The sequence below is a fragment of the Aethalodelphis obliquidens genome, unplaced genomic scaffold (assembly GCF_003676395.1).
Source record: "Aethalodelphis obliquidens isolate GAN/ISIS:26980383/991018 unplaced genomic scaffold, ASM367639v1 scaffold9, whole genome shotgun sequence".
NCBI lineage: Eukaryota > Metazoa > Chordata > Mammalia > Artiodactyla > Delphinidae > Aethalodelphis > Aethalodelphis obliquidens.
Window position 1 is genome coordinate 34,649,286 of NW_020837953.1, and position 22,190 is coordinate 34,671,475.

The 22,190-nt window shown below is 49.4% G+C and overlaps 1 protein-coding gene across 1 annotated transcript in view; it reads left to right on the plus strand.

Moving 5' to 3' along the window:
* Window positions 1-9,066: 9,066 nt before the first annotated feature.
* The window catches only part of ASAP3 (ArfGAP with SH3 domain, ankyrin repeat and PH domain 3), a 47,372-nt gene continuing 34,248 nt past the window's right edge, over window positions 9,067-22,190 (plus strand). Inside the window, 1 exon segment of the mRNA XM_027109784.1 lies at window positions 9,067-9,557. Coding sequence (XP_026965585.1) covers window positions 9,429-9,557 — 129 coding nt within the window. The 5' untranslated portion in view covers window positions 9,067-9,428.

The window sequence follows — 22,190 nt, forward strand, 5'->3', positions numbered from 1 at the left end:
TCTTAGTTTCCTATTCTACAAAATGGGGATAATAACAGTACCTACCTATGGGAGCATTCTATGTGTTATTGTATGTAATGGGCTTAGAAAAGTACCTACACTGAGTAAATCTGGTAACTGATATCATTATTATTATTATTTTATTTATTTATTTATTTGCGGTACGCGGGCCTCTCACCGTCGTGGCCTCTCCCGTTGCGGAGCACAGGCTCCGGACATGCAGGCTCAGCGGCCATGGCTCACGGGCCCAGCCGCTCCGCGGCATGTAGGATCCTCCAGGACCGGGGCACGAACCCGTGTCCCCTGCATCGGCAGGTGGACCCCCAACCACTGCGCCACCAGGGAAGCCCCATTATTTTCATTTTTATTTCATATCCTGGGAAACCCACCCCATCTCAAGCACCCGTCTCAGAAACAATGGTGGTGGCGGGCTGTGCAGATGGATTCACATACATAGCCTTTTTTTTAATATATAAATTTATTTATTTTACTTATTTATTTTTGGCTGCATTGGGTCTTCGTTGCTGCGCACGGGCTTTCTCTAGTTGCAGCGAGCAGGGGCTACTCTTCGCTGTGGTGTACAGGCTTCTCGTTGCAGTAGCTTCTCTTGTTGTGGAGCACGGGCTCTAGGCATGTGGGCTTCAGTAGTTGTGGCACGTGGTCTCAGTAGTTGTGGCGCACAGGCTTAGTTCCTCCACAGCATGTGGGATCTTCCCAGACCAGGGCTCGAACCCGCGTCCCCTGCATTGGCAGGCGGATTCTTGACCACTGCGCCACCAGGGAAGCCCACGTACATACCCTTTTAATATGAATATTTTTATGTGTTCACCAAATATCTCCTTAGGAATTTTAAAACTCTTATGGGTTTGTGAACCCTTTGGGACTCTGATGACAACTACAAATCTTTGTATATCTGATCAGTCCACACCTTTCTCTGCAAATTGCCCCTATAGGTGCCCTGTAGTGTGTATGGTGTAGGCAGCTCCCACAGCTCCCAGGGAGCCTGGCCCACCCTAGTGGACACTCAGTGTTACTGTGCCCAGCCTTCCAGCTGGGCAGGCTGTGCACTGCTCCCCTCTAGGGGGCGCCATGATGTAGACTGCAATTCACAGTCAAGTGTGCAGCAGGGAGGCTTGGGAGCTTCTTCTGAGGCAGGCTGGGGCCATCCAACTCTCTCTCAAGGGAATGTAAGAGTTGAGATTCTGAGATTAGTCTCTGCTGGTGGCTTGAACTGAGGATATGCAAACAAAGACCATTTGGCCCTGAAGAGTAGCTTCCTTTGGCTCTTGGGTACTTTCCAGTTCCTGGGGGATCTTTGGGTAGAAAACATCTTGTGCAACTTGAGGCCACAGGGTCATATAGCTCTCATTCTAGCGAAGGGTAGATAGGGGTGGGTCTTCATACACAGGGAGTGAGGGGGAAGCAAGGAAACAAAGTGAGACATGATGACGAGGCACAGGGGTACCAAAGGGAAGGGCACCAAACCATCTCAGGGCATCAGGGGAGGCTTTCTGAGGCAGTGACATCTGTGATATCTGAGTTATGAGAATGAATAGGAGGTCAGCAGGCAAAGAAGCTGGGAAAGTAATGCAGGCAGAAGGAACAGGCTGTGCATTAGAAGAGAGGTAGCCTCAGGAACTGGACTGAGGTTGGTTTTCTTCTCCTGAGAGAGGATTGGAGAGGCAGATGGGGCTAGGTGGGGAAGGGGCTTGTGGCCACGCAAAGGAGCATGGGCTCGATCCTAAGGGGGAGGTAGAGCCCCTCTTTGTATCCACTTCCCTTGGCAGTCCTCATTTTCACTTCTTCTGGTCTCTGCTCATCTCGTCCATGACATGAAACATGAGCTCTCCACTCCCTGGAGGTGAGCCTAGAACCCACCACCAGAAGGTAGATTATGGATCAGTGGATGAAGCAGGGAATTTTTAAAAAGTAAATTTATTTATATATTTTATTTTATTTATTTGGCTGCATTGGGTCTTCGTTGCTGTGTGCAGGCTTTCTCTAGTTGCGGCGAGCGGGGGCCACGCTTCGTTGCAGTGTGCAGGCTTCTAATTGCGGTGTCTTCTCTTGTTGCGGAGCACAGGTTCTAGGAGCGCAGGTTTCAGTAGTTGTGGCACGTGGGCTCAGTAGTTGTGGCATGTGAGCTCTAGAGTGCAGGCTCAGTAGTTGTGGTGCACAGGCTTAGTTGCTCCACGGCATGTGGGATCTTCCCAGATGAGGGCTCGAACCCGTGTCCCCCGCATTAGCAGGCGGATTCTTAACCACTGTGCCACCAGGGAAGTCCCTGAAGCAGGGATTTTGACTGCAAATAAGCCTGGATTCTAAACCTGCCCCTGCCACTCACTGGGCATGTAACTTTGGGCATCAGTAAAATGGGGGTTAATAACACCTACTCGATTGATCAAATATTTATTGCATGCCTCCTATGGACCAGACGTGCAGTGGACAGTAATTAACACATATTGAGCTAAGACACATACTGTATGCCAGGCACTACTGCTAAATCCTGAACATCCATTATCTCACTTAATCATTTCTATAACCCTTTGAGGGAGGCACCATTATTCCCCCATTTTGCAGATGAGGAAACTGAAGCTCACAGAGATTAAGTTATTTACCCAAGGTTGATGGCAAAGCCAGGATTCAAACCCAGGCAGTCTGGCTCCAAAGCCTAGGCACATAACCTGGTTCCCCACAAAGCCCTAATCAGGACAAAGAAGCTCCTACTCTCACAGAACTTACATTCTAATGGAGGGAGCAAACAATAAACCAATAAGAAAAGCAGCATGTGAAAAGGTACAAGTATTAAAAGGTGCTCAATAGGGAAAAATAGAGCAGGGTGTGATCGAGAGTGTGCAGAAGAGGCAGGAGATTGCAGTTTTAAATAGGATGGTCAGGTGGTGACAGTTGAGCTAAGACTTGAAAAAAAGAGAGGGAGTTGGCCATGTGGATATCCAGGGGAAGAGCATTCTAGGCAGGAGGAGCAGCCAGTGCAAAGGTCCTGAGGCAGGAGTGTGCCTAGAGCATTCAAGGAACAAGGACGTCAGTGTGACTGGAACAGAGGTGGAGAACATGGGGAAGAGTGGATGAGGTCAGAGAGTGACAGATTATATAGGGCTTGCAGGCCATGCAAGGACTTGGTTTTTAGTCTGGGTGAAATGAAGAGCCATTAGAGGGTTTTGAGGTGTAAAACTACATAATCTGACATGACATATTTCTAATTTTTATTTATTTATTTTATTTTTGGCTGCATTGGGTCTTCATTGCTGTGCGCGGAGTTTCTCTAGTTGCAGCGAGCGGAGGCTACTCTTCTTTGTGGTGCACGGGCTTCTCATTGTGGTGGCTTCTCTTGTTGCGGAGCATGGGTTCTAGGTGCACAGGCTTCAGTAGTTGTGGCGCATGGGGTCTAGAGCGCAGGCTCAGTAGTTGTGGCACACGGGCTTAGTTGCTCCACGGCATGTGGGATCTTCCCCAGCCATGGCTCAAACCCATGTCCCCTGCATTGGCAGGTGGAGTCTTAACCACAGCGCCACCAGGGAAGCCCCTGACATGACATTTCAAAGGCTCACTTGCTGCTCTGTTGAGAATAGCCTGTAGAGGAGCAAAGGGTGGAAGCAGAGAGACCAATCAGAAGGCACCCAAAGGAATGCAGGCAAGAGACGATGGCTTGGATCAGTGATGTGGCGTGGTGGATTCTGAATCTATTTGGGGGGAAGAGCCAACAGATCTCCTGATGTGGGGAAAGAGGTTTGGGAAGGGAAATCAGGAGCTCAGCTTTGAACATATTAAGTTCAAGATGCACTATTAGATTTCCCGGTGGGAGTGTCAAGGAGGTGGTGGGATATGGGAATCTGGAGTTCAGGGGAGAGGTCCAGGCTGGAGTTATAAGTTTGGGAATCATCAGGATCTAAATGGTATTTAAAGTCATGGGACTGGATGAGATCATCAAGGGAGTGAGCATGGAGGTAGGGGGGTAGAAGACCAAGGACTGGGTCCTCAGTGTTAAGAAATCACAAAGTACAGGAAGAACCAGGAAGGGAGATCAAGAAGGAGGCATCAGTGAGGGAGGAAGAAAATCAAAATAGTGTGGTGTCCTGGGGGCCAAGTGAAGAAAGTGTAGCATGGAGGAAGCTGCTGGGAGGCCATGCGTGGTGAGAACTGAGCAGTGATTATTGGGTCCAGGACCGTGGTGGTCTCTGGTGACCTTGATGAAAGCAGTTTCAGTGGTTAGTGGGAGCAAAAGCCTGATCAGTGGTAGTTTAAGAGAATATCAGAGTACGGGCATGGCCTCCTTCCTAAACTCCTACTGCTCTGCCCCCTGGCTCCTTGGAGCTGCCTCCAGGGCCACTCTGAGTTCATTTCTCACCCTCCCTGCTGCTCAGTCCCAGCAACATCCTGGATTCTCCTCTTGACAGATGGCAGTTTGCCCATGACCCAAAATCAAGCACAATAATCCAATGATGCTGGTGAACAGTTGTCCAAGCAGCTGCTCCAGACTCTATACTCCTGGTTGCAGGCAGAAATAAAGAGAAGCTATCTTAAGAGGTTCTATTTTAAAAGTTATGAAGCAGGGCTTCCCTGGAGGCACAGTGGTTAAGAATCCATCTGCCAATGCAGGGGACACAGATTCAAGCCCTGGTCCGGGAAGATCCCACATGCCCTGGAGCAACTAAGCCCGTGCACCACAACTACTGAGCCTGCACTCTAGAGCCCGTGAGCCACAACTACTGAGCCCGCGTGCCACAACTACTGAAGCCCGCGTGCCTAGAGCCCGTGCTCCGCAACAAGAGAAGCCACTGCAATGAGAAGCCACGCACCGCAACGAAGAGTAGCCCCCGCTCGCCACAAGTAGAGAAAGCCCGCGAACAGCAATGAAGACCCAACACGGCCAAAAATAAATTAATTAAATAAATAAATTTAAAAATAATAATAATAAAAATAAATAAATGTTATGAAGCTAAAAGAGAGTATTTGCATTAGGTACATCAAACACTGGGATTCTTACTTTTTTTTTTTTTTTTTTTTTTGGTATGCGGGCCTCTCACTGTTGTGGCCTCTGCCGTTGCGGAGCACAGGCTCTGGACACGCAGGCTCAGCGGTCATTCCTCACGGGCCCAGCCGCTCCCACACTGATGGGAATGGACTTTTCTGTACTGTTTTATTCTTTGCTCATTCTGTCCCAACTCCCTCAGATCCTTCAGGGCTCAGCTCAGGTGCCGTTCTTCTCTGAAGCTGCCCCATCTTCCCTGAGCCAGACAGGGAAAGGACTCTTTTCCCCTCCCCACCCCTAATTCCCTAATACCTCGTTAAGGGCATTTATAATTCGCATTGTATGATTATTTTGGTACAAGTTCCCTGAGAACTGCTCCATACCTTGCCCACCTTTGTATCCAAAGCCTCTCCACTTGACATTTTCCACTCAGGAATACACCTAGAACTGCTTGATAAATGTTTATCGAGTGAACAAGTAAATTCCAGGGAGCTGGATTTGCACTGGCTGGTCCGGGGACCTAGAAACAGCAATTTTATAAGTAGTGTGTCTCGAATTCTTTCCTTGAAATAGCCTTAGTAAAGTGAGTGTTTATGTAGGATGGTCTGGGGAAATACCTAGAAGCAACTGAAATTTCCTTGAAGGCACATGTTTTCTCTAAAAATTCCTAAAAATTTTGCAACCTACCCTGATATAGCTCTGGGTTTATCTTATTTCCAAATAATAGTGTAATTTACTTACCATTTATTATTCAGTTTCTCCCAGAAGTCTTGAAATAAAAATTATGCTTCAGAAATTGGCCCACTCTCAGCAGTATGTGTCTCTTGGTTTGAGTATCTGATAAAGGATTTGACATTGAAGAAGTTGCTTTACAAAACAGTAATAATTTGTTAGCCTGCAAGATATTATGATAGTATTCTGCCTCTGGTTGGTGGCATGTTTTAATTCTAGGAGAGAATATATGGAACATGTATATCTACTTATAAGAGGCAATATTTTCTAGTTAGGTAGCATAGTTTGGTGCTTAATAATAAAACAAAAGATTTGGAGTCATGCAGACTTTGGTTGAAATCTTGGTTATATTTGCATTCTGACTTTATACAAATTAACCCCTCTAAGCCTTGGTTTCCCACCTATAACACAGAGGTGGGAAGAATAATGTTCCCCGACTCTTTGGGTTGTTGTGGATATTGAGTGAGCTATTGCTTGTATAGCCCTTGGCACTGTGACTAGTACATAGTAAGTGCTCAATAAATAAATAAGTGGGCCAGAGACCCAGACCAGCAAACAGGTGATTACAGTTCTCAGTGAGAAGTGCTGGGGCAGGGGATACCGGGTCCTGTGGGAGTTCCAAGAAGGACATTGGGGAAGGCTTCCTGGAGGAATTGACATCTAATTTGAGCAGTTGAAAGGAGGTCAGGGAGTGTTATGGGCAGAAGGAAGAATAATGAGAGAGCTTGGCTCATGGCAGGAAAGGAGGGGTGAGAGGTAAGGAAGAAAATGAAAACGGCAGGAGCAAAAGATCATGCAGGACCAGGTAGCCATGAAAAAAGTTTGTCTTTCATCCAGAGAGCAATGGGGGCCATTGAAGAGTTCTAACCAGGGGAGCAACAGATCAGGTATGCAAGACTGGGCACAGAGAGACTGGTGAGGAGGTAAGAGATAGTGTGGCCTGGACTGGGGTTGGCCAGGAGCTGGAGAAGGTGGCTATATCTGTGAGACATTCAGGAGGTAGTGATAATGATTGAGTGTAAGTTGGTGGAAGGAGTTGGGGAGGATGATCCTCAGGGAGTGCACAGTGGTGCCTTCCACCAAGACAGGGACAGAGAGAAGGAGCTGGGACCAGAAGGGAGGTACAAGATGCCCAGTTCGGTTTTGGACATATAGACTGTCTGTGAGATAGTCACATGAAACCATCCTATAAATGGTTGGATACATAGATCTTCAGCCTTGGAAAATGTGGTAGGCTCAGTAATGGCCCGCAAAGATACCCAGGTCCTAATCCCTGGAACCTGTAAATGTTATCTTATATGGCAAAAGGAATTTTGCAGATGTGATTAATTTAAGATTCCTGAGATGGGGAGATTATCCTGGATCATCTGGGTGGGCCAAAAATGTAACCATAAATGTGCTTATAAATTGGAGATCAAGGGAGATTTGACCACAGAAAAGAAGGTAATACGACACAGAAGCAAGATGCCCTTTAAGATGGAGGAACTTGGCCACAGGCCAAAGAATGCAAGGAATGCAGTTCTAGAAGCTGGAAAAGGTGAGGAAACAGATGCTCCCCTAGAGAATATGGAGGGAGCGTGGCCCTGCTGATACCTTGACTTCAGTCCAGTGAAACTCACTTCAGACTTCTGACCTCCAGGATTGTAAGAGAATAATATGTGTCGTTTTAAGCCACCAAGTTTGCATTAATTTGTTACAGAGGAGTCGAATACAGGAGACATCAACACCAATGGTGTAAAGAGAGCTGGTAGAGTTGGATGAAGGTGTTCAGGAAGCCTGAGTAGAGTGAGAAGAGCAGAGGGTCCAGCATTTAAGATACACGCAGAGGAAGTGCACCTCAGAAAGGGCCCTAAGAAGGAGCAGTCAGAGAGGAGGAGGACCACCGAGGAAAATGGTCCTTTTTCAAAAAATGAAATTACTGTTTGCAGTAGTTCGGGCTGAAAACAGGCTAGAGTGGGTTGCAGAGTGACTGAGGGGTGAACCAGAGTTGTATTTCACAGCCTATTGGTCTTGTCTCCTCCACCAGACTGTACACATTTTTTCCAACTTTGAATTCTATTCCACAAATAGTATAAATTCATTACCAAAATGTTAGGATAGACAGATTAGCTAAAAGAAGAAATTACTCATAACATCCTCAGCTGGAAATATTTTAGTGTATATCTTTTCAGTTTTTGTTTTTTTTTTTTCCACGCAAATTACATAATCCTCTCAGTCACTTAGTGGGGTGAAATACCATTAGGCCATTTCAAGAGGTGGAAAATTCAGGCTTAGAGAAGCAAGCAATTTACTCAGCTTGTACACAGCTGGTCAACAGCAGCACCGGGATGGGGACTTAGACCTACCTGACTCCAAAGCCAATGTTCTTCACCGCAGTGCTTCCCTGATATTTTCCAGAGGACTTCAGGCTCCTGAACTAAATCTAAGTGGATTTTTACCCTGAACACCATCCCTCATCCACCCAAATATATAGGTGGTTCCCAAGAGGCAGAAGATAGTGGGTGGGGAGGAGTGGCAATCTTTAGCCCGGTGGGGTTGGTGAGCCAGGTTGAGGAGTGAAATGCAGGAGACTGAGCCCAGGAAGAATGAAGGTGTGGGTGAGAAGGCCGGATAAGAGGGAGCCAGTTCCTGAGCGCCTACTGGGCACACGCACGTGTAAGGTTCCCTCCTCGTAACATCACAACCAAGTGAGCATTAGACTTGCCATTTTTCAGAGAAGAAAACTGAGGTTCCAAGAAGGGATGTAATTTTCTCCAAATCACACAGCTATCCGAGGCGCCGAGCCACAAAGACCCTGGAGGCGGGTCACACTATTTAGGGGAGGAGCGAAGGGGCGGTTGGGCGGCCCTGGCTGCAAGCAGAGCAGAGGCCGAGAGCGGGGTATGCGGAGCAAGGGAGGGGTGGGGCGACTCGGGGCGGAGCGGGGCACGGAGATCCTCCCCGCCACCACCCCGGGCTTGGGAGAGAGACGAGGGGCTGTGTGAGGGTGAAGCTCAAGGGGTGTGGTCATGAGGACTGGGAACTAATGGGTAGGAGAGGGAAACGTAAGGCGCATTAAGGAGGGATGCGGAGATAGGGCACCGAGGCTTTGGGAGGCAGGGTGACTTCGGAGGCGTGGGAGCGGGACAAAGGGGCAGAGCCTTGGACTCGCCGAGAGAGAGGCAGCTTTAAGAAAGGGAGGCCAAAGGACCCTGCAGAGAGGCATGGGGCGGGGCCGCGGAACCGGGTGAGGGGCCGAGGGCGGGGAAGTGAGCCAGGGGCGGAGCTCTCTGGAGATGGGAGGCCAGAGGGATGGGTCGATGGGCCGGGGGCGGGGCAGTGAGCCAGGGGCGGAGCTCTCTGGGGATGGGAGGCCAGAGGGCTGGGCCGAGGAGCCGGGCGAGGGGCCAGGGGCGGGACTCTCAGGACTGGGAGGCCCGCGAGGGCCGGGGGACGGGCGGTCCAGGCTAAGGTGGGGAGCGAGACTGGAAGGCCGTGGGCGGGGCCGAGAAGCGGGTGGAGTGGGAAAGGTCTGGGCTCCCAGGACGAGAGGGGACGCGGCTGTGCGGAGCAAAGGCGGTCGGGGGCGGGGCGGCGCGGAGGGGGCGGGGCGGCGCGGAGGCCAGGACGGCACCCGCGGCGGGCTGGGAGGCCGGCCCAGAGCACTGCGGCGAGCGACCCCCGGGCCCCACTCCGGCAGCCCCGGCGCCCCGACCACGCGCCCGCCATGCCCGAGCAGCTCAGCGTCGCAGAGTTCCTGGCCATCACTGCAGAGGACCTCAGCTCCCCGGCCGGGGCTGCCGCCTTCGCCGCCAAGATGCCCCGGTGCCGCGGGGCAGCACTGGCGCGGGAGGAGGTGAGGGGGCCGAGGCGGGAGGGGTCTGGGGTCTCGGCAGGGCTTCGCCTTGACCTTCACAGGCGTGACCGGAACTGCGATGGCCCTCCTTACCGCGCCCCAGAAACCTTCCCCCTCCCTAGAGCTGTGAGAACAGAGTGCATCTCAAACATCTGCGTCCTCACCGTCGAGTGTTTGGGGGAGGGCCCGAGGGACCATTTGGGGGTCCTCGAGGTCACCTCGACGACAGACTTCACAGGTCGAGCGACATACCCCCAGTGTTCTTCGTGACCTGCCGCGCCGTCGCTTGTGGGTTTGCTCAGCGCCTCACTGAATCTGTTTGGGTTTTCATCTTTGGAGCCCCACAAGTTCGTCCCCCAAGTCACTCCCCTTCTGCGAAGCAGACCTTCCAGCCTCAGTCCTGAACTTAACTTCTCCCTGTGAGCAGTGAGGCGCCCTCCCCCAGACAGCTGGTTCTGAGATTTGGCCGGTGTTTGTGGAATGAATGCGAATGAGAAGGCGCCAGGAGCCGGGGTTCACCTTGGCCAGGCTGTTCACAAGTTTACACTCTCCTTCCCCTCCCCTCTCCTCTTTGTCTTTTCCAGAAATGCATCCCAGGCCTTTTCTCTGGCCCTTGCAGGCTGCCCCACCCCGTTCCCCTGCTCATTGGAGTTAGTTCCTTTTCTTCACACCCGCTGCACTTTCCTCGGCCTCCTCTGCAGGAATATTCTAGGGCAGACACCCTGAGGCTTTGGGCCAAAGGAGAATAATGTGTTTTTGCAGCTCCCTTTCAGAAGATGCCCTGAATTGGGGTGGCATTTTGGACCTCAACAGCAGCTCTCACCTTCCATCCTTCACCATAAGAATATTGAGCACCTACTGTGTGGTAGATACAAAGATTTATAGTTCATAATACCCTGGGCCAATGTCTTGGGAAATCTCTTCTTCTCCTCCTCTCCGCAGCAGTCTGAACCCCCATCCCACAGTCTGTGTGTATCACTTGGTAAGGGTGATAGAGGACTGTGGAAAGAACACCCACTTTGGGGAAGGCAGACCTGTGTTCAAATTTTGGCTCTGCAGTTTGCCAGCCGTGTGAGCTTGTGCACGTGACCTGATTTTGTGCCCCACTTTTGGCATCTATAAAATGGGGATAATGTTTACCTCACAGGACGGTGGTATTACATGAGGCCATGTATGTAAGGCATGCATTTTGATTAGTGGAATGATTATGGGGTTAATTGACAGACCTCTTTAGATAGGGACTGGGTCTCTTTTGTCCTCATTTCTCTCACAGAGCCTAGCCTAGTGCTTTGCATATAGTGGGGTTACATGTTTTAATTAAAATAAGAAGCTTTGGCTTCCTTCCTTGGGCAGAACCAGTAGCTTACAGTCCACCGCCTATGAATGTAGATTGTATTTTACTGGAGGCTCACGGGGAAACTGCCTCAGAGCCTCATCCTGAGGAGAGAGAGCTTCCTGAGGTTTGTCTTCATCTTGTGACCTGGAAGAGGTCAGTACGATCAGCATCCTTAGGGCTTTCACAGTTCACACTCTTCTCTGGGTTGTTCATTAAAATGTTAGAGCAGGATCAGGAGAAAGGGCTGTACTATGAACCCTTCTCCAGGGACAGAAATGCCCATTTATGCCCATGCATCTGGCCTTGCCTGGCTTCGTGTGTGTAAGCACTTGTGCGTGCCTGGGGGAGAGAGCCCTTAGGATGGATCTGGAGGCCACAGCAGACTCCCGTCAGGGCTCAGCTTTACCCCAGGTGAGGCCAGACAAAACCCAGTCTCCTTTGCCTTTGGGACTTTAGTTTCGTGCGCGCAAAGGTTTATTTTTGCAATAGAAACGTTTCTGACACCCAAATACAGTTTTTCTCTTCAGCATTTCAGTGCCTCAAAAGTTAGAATCTGACCTTTGGATTGGACTTTCCGGAGGTTTCCTGTTTGGCTTTGCATTTGTGTTTATATTTACATGTAGTTTGATGCTGTCATTACCCCGATCTCAGTTCTGGGCATGACTAACCCCCAGGCTTGAAGCTCCATTTGGCAGAATCAAAATTTGACTGATTCTCAAAGCGAGTGTTCCAGTCCCAGCTGGTTTCCTGGGAGTAACTAGGGACTCTGTCCTGGGACTTGAAGTCTTTTTTTGCAGTCCTGCTAGGAAGGACCCTGGGCAGGTTACAGGAAGCTAGAATGTCAGTGCTGAGGGACCCTTTAAGATAGAGATCACCTAGGAACTCTCTCATTTAAGATGGGAAAACTGATGTCCAGAGAGTGCTACAGACTTATCTAAGCTCCCACAGCTGGGTAGTGGAAGAACTGGCATTTCTACCCAAATGTTCTAACCCCTGGTCCTATTCTCTTTCCTTCTAAAGTCCCAATGTAATTTCTCTGAACCTTAGTTATTTCACCCTTAAAATTTCACCCTATTTTACCTTCCTTGCTTACCTCTCTGGGTTGTTAAATGTTTTTTGTTTTTAATTAAAAGCTGCTCAAATGTGAGGGAGTATTAGACAGATGATCATTCTGTCAACCGTCATCTTCCTGTCCTGGGCCCCTTTACATCCATCATCTCATTGATATTCACAATAACACAGGTGAAAATGAGCCCAGGGAAGTTAAGGCAGTTGCATTGTGCCACATAGTGTCTTTGTCTGACTTTAAGGCCTGTGCTATGTCAGTTCTCCATGCCATTTCTCTGCTAGGCACCAAGGACATAAAGATGCTGCTCAGCTTTGCTGGCTGGTTGGGGAGATGTAGCCTGTCTTAGCGAGATAAGTGGAACCCCAGGAGTCTGTCCAGGGTATACAGAGAAGGTATGGTTAGTGCTATAAGAGGCCAGTGGAGCGAGGGAGAGAGAGAGAGCAGTGAGGACTGGTGCAGTCAGGGAGAGCTTCCTGGAGGAGGTGACACTTCCAGATAGGTCTTGAAGGATGCAAGAACTCCATTAAGTGGAGAGGACAAGTGAGTGAATTTAGAGACAGATGGGAAGAAAGCATATTCAGGAACCAAGTAAGCCACTGTGACAGTGCTGAGAATTCATGCTATATCATGTGTCTCAAACTACTAGTGAACTTAAATCTCCCAGTGGATCTTGGATGAAGCAGTCCACCACAAACAGGGGATCTTCAAAGGCTTGTGTTTTATATATATTTTTTGAGATTTAATGAAGTTTTAATTGAACAAAAGACATACTGATTTTTAATTAAAAATTTAAAATACATAACAGAAAAGACTAAAGTCACCTCTGACCATGTCTCACGATTCCTGTACTCTCCCCAGAGGTAACTGCTATGGAAATGTGCATGCTTCCCAATATCTGTCCTCAGAGAGAATGTATTCTCAATAAAGGGGTGGTGGTTAAGAGGAATGTTTGCCTAAGTCGGTATCATGTCTTATAATGCATAGTTTTAAGTTTCATTGGAGTCAAATTTATCTTTTCCTTTGTGACTTTAGTGTTTTTGAATCTTATTTTAGAAAGAATTTCATTCTTAATTCTTAATATTCTTGTGAACTTTCCATTCTGCTTCATCATGTGTTGATGTTTGTTTTACCAAAATAATAACATTTTTATTTTGCAAAAAATAATAAAAATTATGTAATCTTAGAGATTTTTTTTGTCTGCAAGAAACAGAAACCCTCTAAAGCTTATGTTGAAGGGAAATTTGTTTTAAGGATCTAGAGGTGCCTCATGGGACTGAAGAACAGTAGTTCAAAGTAGACCTCACCTGGGCCTCACCAGGGCCTCATTTGAATCTGGGAAATCATCAGGAACAAAGGCAGCTGCTTCCTCATTCCCGCTGTCTCTTGCCTCTTGTTTCTTTCTGCACAGCTAAACAGTGCTTTTGCTCACTTGTCATCACACAGGCCCCAAAGGGTATCACACAGTCTTCTGGGGAAGTCAGGCATCTTCAGCCCCCACATTCACGTGACCTCACTGGTCCAGCATCTAAAGGCAACCAAGCCAGTCTTGCGTCCAAGTTCCTGGCAGAGAGGTTGATGGCCCAGCCCAGCTTCTGGATTGGTTCCAGAAGCTGGGTCCCCACCCCTGGTTTCATCAGCAGAGGTCATGGAGGGATCGACTCAGGCAGGGAAACATGGCCACAGAGACCTACATTGTGGGAGGGGACACGTCTTGGAGAAAAGGAGCAGGGCCTGGAAAGTCCCCACCCGCACCCCCATGTGTCCATGGCCATTTCTCTTCATTTGGCACAATCTAGGCTCCAGGGAGAGGCACTGTGTTCATCCTGTTTTGTGCCTCTAGTTATTCAGGTGTAAAGGAACCCCAGTTTGGAAAGCTTAGATGTAGTGGAATTAAAAAGATGGATTGGAGGGCTCAGGGGGTACAGCATGACTTGGAGGGCCTTGAATGTCATTTAGGCATTTGGACTTTTTGCTGGACAGTGGAAACCAGTGTAGACCATGTTATCTAAGGAATGGATGAGGCTGGCCCTGCCGAGGAACACAGTGGCCAGCATCATGCATGGGAACTGCTCCATGCCAGGCCCTGTATTAGGCACTGGGTAGACACATTGCTTGTTAAAGAGACGCAGTCCCTGCTCTACTGAGCTTACAGTCTTCTGGGGAAGACAGGCAGTAAACAGGTAAACAAACAAGTTAGCAATTGCACGTGTAATAAATGTCATGAAGGCTCATTCTCCCTGTCCAGGCCTGTCTTGAGGTTTGGTCCTGGGTCCTCATCTCTTGGCATGCTAGCCTCTCTCCCCAGGCAATCTCATCCACACCCATGGGTTCAGTCCTCTTCCATCTTCAGGTGACTCACACATTTGTACCTTTAGCCCAGACCCTCATGTCCAACTGCTCACTCAGCTGTTTCATTTGGACATCTCAATGTGTCCAAAGCCACATTCATGACTTCCCCCCCAGGCTGGCCCTTCTCAGAGAGTGGTCCCTCCCTCTCTTCTGGTAAGCAAGCCAGAAGCTCCACATGCACCCTTCCTCACCAAGGCTCATCAATTTTACCTTCTAAACATCTCTGCCGTCCATCTACTTCTCTACATCGTTACCCTAGTCCACATCACCGTCACCTCTCCCCTGGAACACTGCACTGGCCTCCTAACTTGTCTTTCCACATTTACTCTATAGCTCAGTTCTCCTTAATAGCACCGTGTGTCTCTCTCCTTTGCAGCACACATCCTAGATAAATTTTACATTTATTTGCATAATTACTTTATTAAAATCTGATTTCTCACTAGATTTTGACTTCCATGAGAAAATAACCTATCTCACCATTTTATCCCTAGTATTTACCACAGCACCATAGTAGGAGTTCGGAAAATATCAATGGGAGTAACAAATAAAGAAAAGAAGAAACCTGAAAAGGAGCATTAATAGAGAATAATGGTGTGAGGGTGCTCCAGTTGGAGGGCACATCTTAGGCAAAGGCCCTGAGTCAGTAAAGAACCTAAAGTATTTGTGACACTGAAAGGAGGCCAGAGGAGCAGAAGCATAGCGATGGCAAATGGAAGAGTGACAACAGATGAGTTGGGGAAGGTAGGCTGGAGCCAGATCATATTCAAGTTTGTAGGCCCTGGTGGCAAGTTTGGATTTTATTTATTTTGCAGGCAAGCAACATGATCCAATTTATATTTTAGGACAGTCATATCAGCTGCTGTGTGGAGACGAGATTGGAGGGGGCAGGAGAGGACCCAAGGAGGCTGTTGGCAGTTGTCCATGGAAGAGACGATGGTGCCGTGGGTAGGGCCGTGGTTGGTGGAGAAGTGGACAGATTCTAGAAGTATTTTATAAGTAGTAGCATCAAGATTTGTTGATGGAGTGCATGTGGGGAGTGGTCGAGAATGGTTCCCAAATTCCTAATGGAAGAATGCCATTGCCCCTTCCTAGGAAGGGGAAATCTGGGAGAGGAACAGGTTTGGAGGAGAGTCAAGAATTCTGTTTTCACATCTTACAGGTCTTTGAGACATACAAGTGGAGAAGTCAAGAAGACATTTAGATATATGAGTTTGGAGGTCAGAGGAGTGGGTGGACTGGAGATACACATTTGAGAGTTGTCAGCATTGAGATAGTGGGTTTCAAACTCGGATCTGTGTAAGAATCACCTGGCATCATTCCCAGAGAGTCCAATTCAGTAGCTGTTTCTTACTTAGGCTTCTTATTGCAAGTAACAGAAACCAACCTGAGCCGATTTAGACAGAAGAGGAGTTCACTGAAAGGGAATATTCAGTAGTTCTCAGGATTTCTGGGAAGCTAGAGAACTGGGGCGAGGCAGCAGGGGGGATCTCAGCCAAAATCACTCCACTGAGCCAGTCTGGCGAGGACACTGCTGCCTCTCACTAAACGCCACAGCATATACCACCACTGTCCCCTGGGGACTGGGCACCTTCACAGCTGTTGCCATCAGTATAAGAATGATCTTCCACTCTCTCTGCTCCTGATTCAAAGTCTGTAGTGAGTGCCTCTGATTGGCCAAGGCTAGCTCATACTTACCTGTACCCTAGCTGCAAAGGAGTCTGGAAAAGCATGAATTTGATCTCGTGAGCTTTTGTAGGAGGCAAGCTCTGCTGAGACATGTGCAGCAAGTAGTTTCCCAGATGTAGGAGAGAGGTTCAGATACCAGTCTGGCAAAAATGACAAATGTCTGGGACTTCCATGGTGGCACAGTGGTTAAGAACCTGCCTGTCAATGCAGGGGACACGGGTTCAAGCCTCGGTCCGGGAAGATCCCACATGCTGCAGAGCAACTAAGCCTGTGCGCCACAACTACTGAGCCTGTGCTCTAGAGGCTGCAAGCCACAACTACTGAAGCCTGTGCGCCTAGAGGCCGTGCTCCGCAACAAGAAAAGCCACCACAATGAGAAGCCCACGCACCGCAACGAAGAGTAGTCCCTGCTCACCGCAACTAGAGAAGCCCACGTTCAACAACGAAGACCCAATGCAGCCAAAGATAAATAATTAATTTATAATTAATTATAAATTAATTGTTATTTAATTAATAATAATTAATTAATTTTTAAAAACAACAAATGTCCTTGGCGGGTTCACCAGCCTGCAGGAGGGTGTCCGGGAATCTGCATCTTAACCAGCACCCCCAAGAGTTGCTCATGCAGGTGGTCCATGAACCACATAATGCGTATAGTGCATTAGCTGGTTTTAAAGAAGTGGGAGTGGATAAAATCACCCAAGGAAAGGAATGAAGAGGACCTGGGCCCAAGCTCTGGGGAGTTCAGGATCGAGAGATTAGGATGGGAAGAGTAGTTAATGAAGGAGACTGAGAAGGAGCTGCCAATGAGGAAGGAAGGAAATCAAGAGAGGACCATGCCTCAGAAGCCAGGGGAGGAATGTTTCGATGAGGGAGCCATGCTCAGCTTTTTTTTTTTTTTTTTGCAGTACACGGGCCTCTCACTGTTGTGGCCCCTCCCGTTGCGGAGCACAGGCTCCGGACGCGCAGGCTCAGTGGCCATGGCTCACCGGGCCCAGCCACTCCGCGGCATGTGGGATCTCCCCGGATCGGGGCACGAACCCGTGTCCCCTGCATCGGCAGGCGGACTCTCAACCACTGTGCCACCAGGGAAGCCCCACGCTCAGCTTTGTCGGATGCTGCCTAGATGTCCAGAGGTCACATAAGAAAATGACAGAGACACGACTGCTGAGGTCGGCAACACCGAGGTCCTTGATGACCTTGAGAACTGATTTAGGGAAAAAAACAAACAAACCAGATTTAGTGCTATTTTCCCTTCCACACTGGCCTGGACTGGATTTGAGGAGGAGGCAGGTAAGAATTATTCCTGAGAAGGGAAGTAGAGACATGGGATGGTGGCCAGGGACCTGGGCCAAGAGGGTTTTCCAGGCCAGACTTAGAACCCAGCTCCATCTGAGCCCAGCCTCTTCCAACTCCAGGCTGCCTCTGCACAAGGACACAGGGTCCTCCTGGAGTGTCAGCCTCAAGCCCAGTCTCACAAAGGTTCCTCACCTCCCCAAATGGCCATCTTTGAGCCCGACTTCCTTGCCTGGTATTCAGCTGTTTCTGGCCACCGAGGTGGCATATTTGTGGACAGAAACTGGAGCTTTAGGCCAGAGCAGAAGGTAAATGCTTTCCTCAAAAGCAATTCGGTAGTATAGTCCTCAGACATCTTTGCTAGAAAGTCCCTTTGATGGGCCCAGAGTACATGAAGGCAGTGAAGCCCACGGAGGCACAATGAGATCTCCAAAGTCTGGGGCAGGGCCCTGGGCCCCCTTTGTCCTGGGAACTTTGTGAGTGGGCATCACTGGGGTCAGAGAGTGGGCCTCACTGTGCAGGGTACAGGAGGCTGAGCTGGGAACAGCTGCTAAAGGTTTTCTAACTGGGCTGGGTTTTGACCGAGCTTTTAAGAACTTCAGGTGCTGTTGGCTCCATGCAGACCTACAAATCAGAATCTCCCAGGGGTGAGGCCTGGGCAAGGGAACAGTTAGAAGGTTCCCAGGCAACTCTGATGAGTATTCAGAGGGAAAACTATTGTGGTGAGCTATTGCATGCCCCCTTAAGGTTAGTTATTCATTAAATGCTATTTATTGAACACCTGCTGTGTATGAAGGCGAGATGGTGGGTTCTGAGGGGATGGAGATGACAGGACAAGGTCCCCATCTGGGAAGAAAGACTCGTGCCCATGAAAAGATGATTGACAGCCCACAGCATAGAGGGGGGTGGCTGAGATCTGTGGAGACTGTCCCGTAAGTGAAGTCAGGCAGACCTGGGTTTGAATTCCTATTGGTTGTGTGACCTCGGGCACATGACTTGAATTTTCTGAACCTCGGTTTCCCCATCTGCAAATCAGGGTGATAATCACTATCTTATGAGGTTGTTTGAGGGGATTACATGTAAAGCATCTAGCATCTACCTGGCGCATAACAGATACTTCATTTTTTTAAATTCCCTTTTACTAAAAACATAGGTACACCTGCATATAGGATGGTTAAATTAGGAACCACAGAGAAAAGGGGAAGATAATTGCAACAGGGATGAGGTAATTACTGTGAGTAAACACTGAAATTGTGCAGTCCTGGCACCAGAGCAAAAAGAGAAATCTGTGTACCTTGTGGGTGTCCGGGAATGAATAGCTGAGCCTAGGTCTGGACAAGGCAGGTTCTCCCCTCTGCTCTGCCCTTTGCTCTCTCCTCTCTCCATCCATTCATTTCTTCATCAAACATTCGTTGAGAGCCTACCCCATTCTCAGTCTTGGCTACACATTACAATCCCCTGGGTTGCTTTTAGGTAGATTTTTTTTTAAATAGAGATAAAATTCATATTACATAAAATGTACCATTTTAACCATTTTAAAGTGTACAGTGCGGCAGTCTTTATTCACAGTATTGTGCAATGATTATCACTAATACTAGAACATTTCCATCGGCCCAAAACGAAATACTGTGCTCATTAGAAGTCACTCCCGGGCTTCCCTGGTGGCGCAGTGGTTGAGAGTCCGCCTGCCAATGCAGGGGACACGGGTTCGTGCCCCGGTCCGGGAAGATCCCACATGCCGCGGAGCGGCTGGGCCCGTGAGCCATGGCCGCTGAGCCTGCGCGTCCGGAGCCTAAGCTCCGCAACGGGAGAGGCCACAACAGTGAGAGGCCCGCGTACTACAAAAAAAAAAAAAGAAAGAAAAAAAAAAAGAAGTCACTCCCCACTGTCACTCCCCCAGCCTCTGGCAACTTTCAGTCTCTATGGATTTGCCTATACTGGACATTTCATGTCAGTGGAATCCTACAATATGTGGACTTTTGTGTCTGGCTTCTTTCAGTTAGCATAATGTTTTCAAGTTTCTTCCATATCGTCTGGATTGCTTTTAAAGCAATAAAAATAGGAATAGCAAACACACTAGGCAGTGTTGTAGGCATTTCCCATATACATTTTAACTCATGTAATCCCCATCAAAGGCACAGAGAGATGAAATAACCCAGTAAACAGGATTGCCAAAGAACATACAGGATGTGCATGCAAGGTATGGGACGTGCTTATACTAAAAATTATTCATTGATTAACTGAAATTCAAATATAACTGCATGTCCTGTATTTATTTTTGATAAATTGGGCAACTCTGCTAGCAGTAAGTGGCAGAGCCAGGATTTGGACCTGGGCAGTTCAAAGCACACTTGAGTGCCTTACCCTCACTCCTCTTCTTCCTCCCCAGGGACCCTGACTTAACAGGTCTGAAGTGAGGCTCTGGAACCCTTACTTTTTTAAGCACCCCTGGTAATTCCCCTGGCTGCCTGGGGATGTGTCGCAGGGCCTGGGAATACAGAGATGTCTGCTGGGCAGGGTGGCTATCATGCAGCCCTCCCTGTATACCTGGCACTGGGCTAGGTACTTAAATGCCCGATCACATTCAGTCTCATGAGATAAGTGCTATTATTATCCCATTTGACAGATGCGAAAATGGAGGCTCAGAGAAACTAAGTCACTCGCCCCAGGTCACACAACTAAGAGTATTAGAAGTAGAATTTGGACCACAGAACAGTGTGATGTCCTGAATTCTTAACCCCTGCTGCCTTTTCTGTGTTCCCACAGGGCCTTGCTAGTATCTATTCATTCATTTACTCACTCATTCATTCCACAAACATTTACTGCTACTCATGTGCCAGGCCCTGTGCTGGGTGCTGTGGCTATAAAGGCAAATGAGCCAATCCTTGCCCTTTTAGCATTTTCAGCGCCATAGAGAGTCAGACGTGGTAAATAAGGGCCACGAATGCTCTGATAGAAGGCTGTAGTGGGCACAGGGTGGCATAAAGTCAGTTTTGTTGTGATGGGGAGGGGGTGCCCTGTAAGCTGAGAAGGGAAAGGTGGAGTGTTTACTAGGCAGAATGGGAAAAAGGCTTTCCGGGCAGAGGTCTAGCAGCTGGAAACAGCATGGCACATTGAGGAAACTGCAGAGTTGGGGAGGACTGGGGTTTAAGGCAGCGGTCCCCAACCTGTTTGGCACCAGGAACCGGTTTTGTGGAAGACAGTTTTTCCATGGACGGGGGGATGGTTCAGGCAGTAATGCGAGCGACGCGACGGGGAGCAGCAGATGAAGCTTCGCTGGCTCTCCTGCCGCCCACCTCCTGCTGTGCGGCCCGGTTCCTAACAGGCCGAGGACCGGTACTGGTCTGCGGCCCAGGGAGTTGGGAACCCCTGGTTTAAGGGATTCATGGTGACTATCGAGTTGGGGCAGGGAGGGATTCATCCAGGTCAACAAGGAAACCCAGAGGATGGGTGGCGTGGGGCCCTCTGCTGCTGTGTCCAGGAGGGCAGGCTGCTTGTCCCCAGGGTTGGGTGGAATTCAGGGCTTGGGGCCAGGGGTCAGATGGGAATCTTCACCGATCCTCCTGCAGAGTTCTTGGTCTCTTAGCTCATCACCGCCGAGCAGTCTCCCGAGGAAAATCCCAGCCAGGAAACTTGGGGTTTGTGGAGGCCTCAGCACACGCAGAGGGTGCGGCTCCCTTCCTGCAACCCCTCTTCCTCCCCGCTTCCCACCATGCTGCGAGGGGCAGCTGCTGAGGCTGAGCTGGCAGGGCTGGCCGGGTTCCCGGGCTGGGGAGACGGCTTCAGGGGCCCGACTGAAGGGGCGCACAGCCCGCCACAGGCTCCAGCAGCGCAGGAAGGAAAACAGCGAGAGACTGAGGGATCCTGAAATAATAAATGTCAGAGCTGGCAGGAGCCTTCCACGTCACCGCCCAACCCCTCGTTCCAGACAGGGAGTCGGCCCAGGGAGGGAAGGAGACTGCTCAAGGTCACACCAGGGGCCAGGGCCAACCCGGGGTGGCCCCAGGTCCTGCTGTAGGCCTTGCAGTGTAGCTCCTCCTGACTGTCCCAGCCTGGACTCTTAGGGGCTGGGACTGGGGGCTTATCCAGATGAAAACCCTTTGGAGACTTTTGCTCCTGCTGGTGTCTGAGGTTGGGGCAGCCTTGCAGGATATGATTAACCCCGCCTCTGAGTCCCAGAGCTTTGACCTGGAAGGGTCATGTCTGTCAGCTCTGAATTGTATAGGTGGGGAAACGGAGGCACAGGCGGAGGAAGGAACTTGCTCAGAGGGATACAGAGGGCCTAATGGCAGAGGCACGCCTAAAATTCAGTGCCTCCCCTCCCTTCCCCCAAAGTGTTTCTGCATTGCTTCTGAAGATGCCTGACTTCCACCGTCAGAAAAAGTATGACCTAATTTAATCTTCACAGTGATCCTTACAGAGATAAGTGGGGCTCAGAGAGGTGTGATAGTGAGAGAAGGCTCTGGAGGCAGAGGGCTCTACACTTCCTAGAGCTACTGACATGCCCCTGAGCCGGTTGCCTCGCCTCCCCCAGCCTCGGTTTTCTCATCTGTAAAATGGGGAAGATATTAACTACCTCACAGGAATAAACAAGGTAACAAAAATAAAACGAGCACTTAGCAAGTGGGGTGGCGATTGGATTCGTGTAATCAGATCAGCCTGGGAGCTTGGAATCCGAGTGTCTCCTGTTGGCCATCTGCTTTGAGCTGGGCTGGGCTGTGCTGTCCGTCACCCAGTCGAGCCTGGGGTTCAGGGCTGCACCCCCTTTCTCCCACTTGGCCTGGGTCTGCAGATGAGCCCCAGAGTCAGTCTTTCTACCACAAGAATTTTTTTGGCCACACCACACAGCTGGCAGGATCTTAGCTCCCTGACCAGGGATCAAACTTGTGCCTGCTGC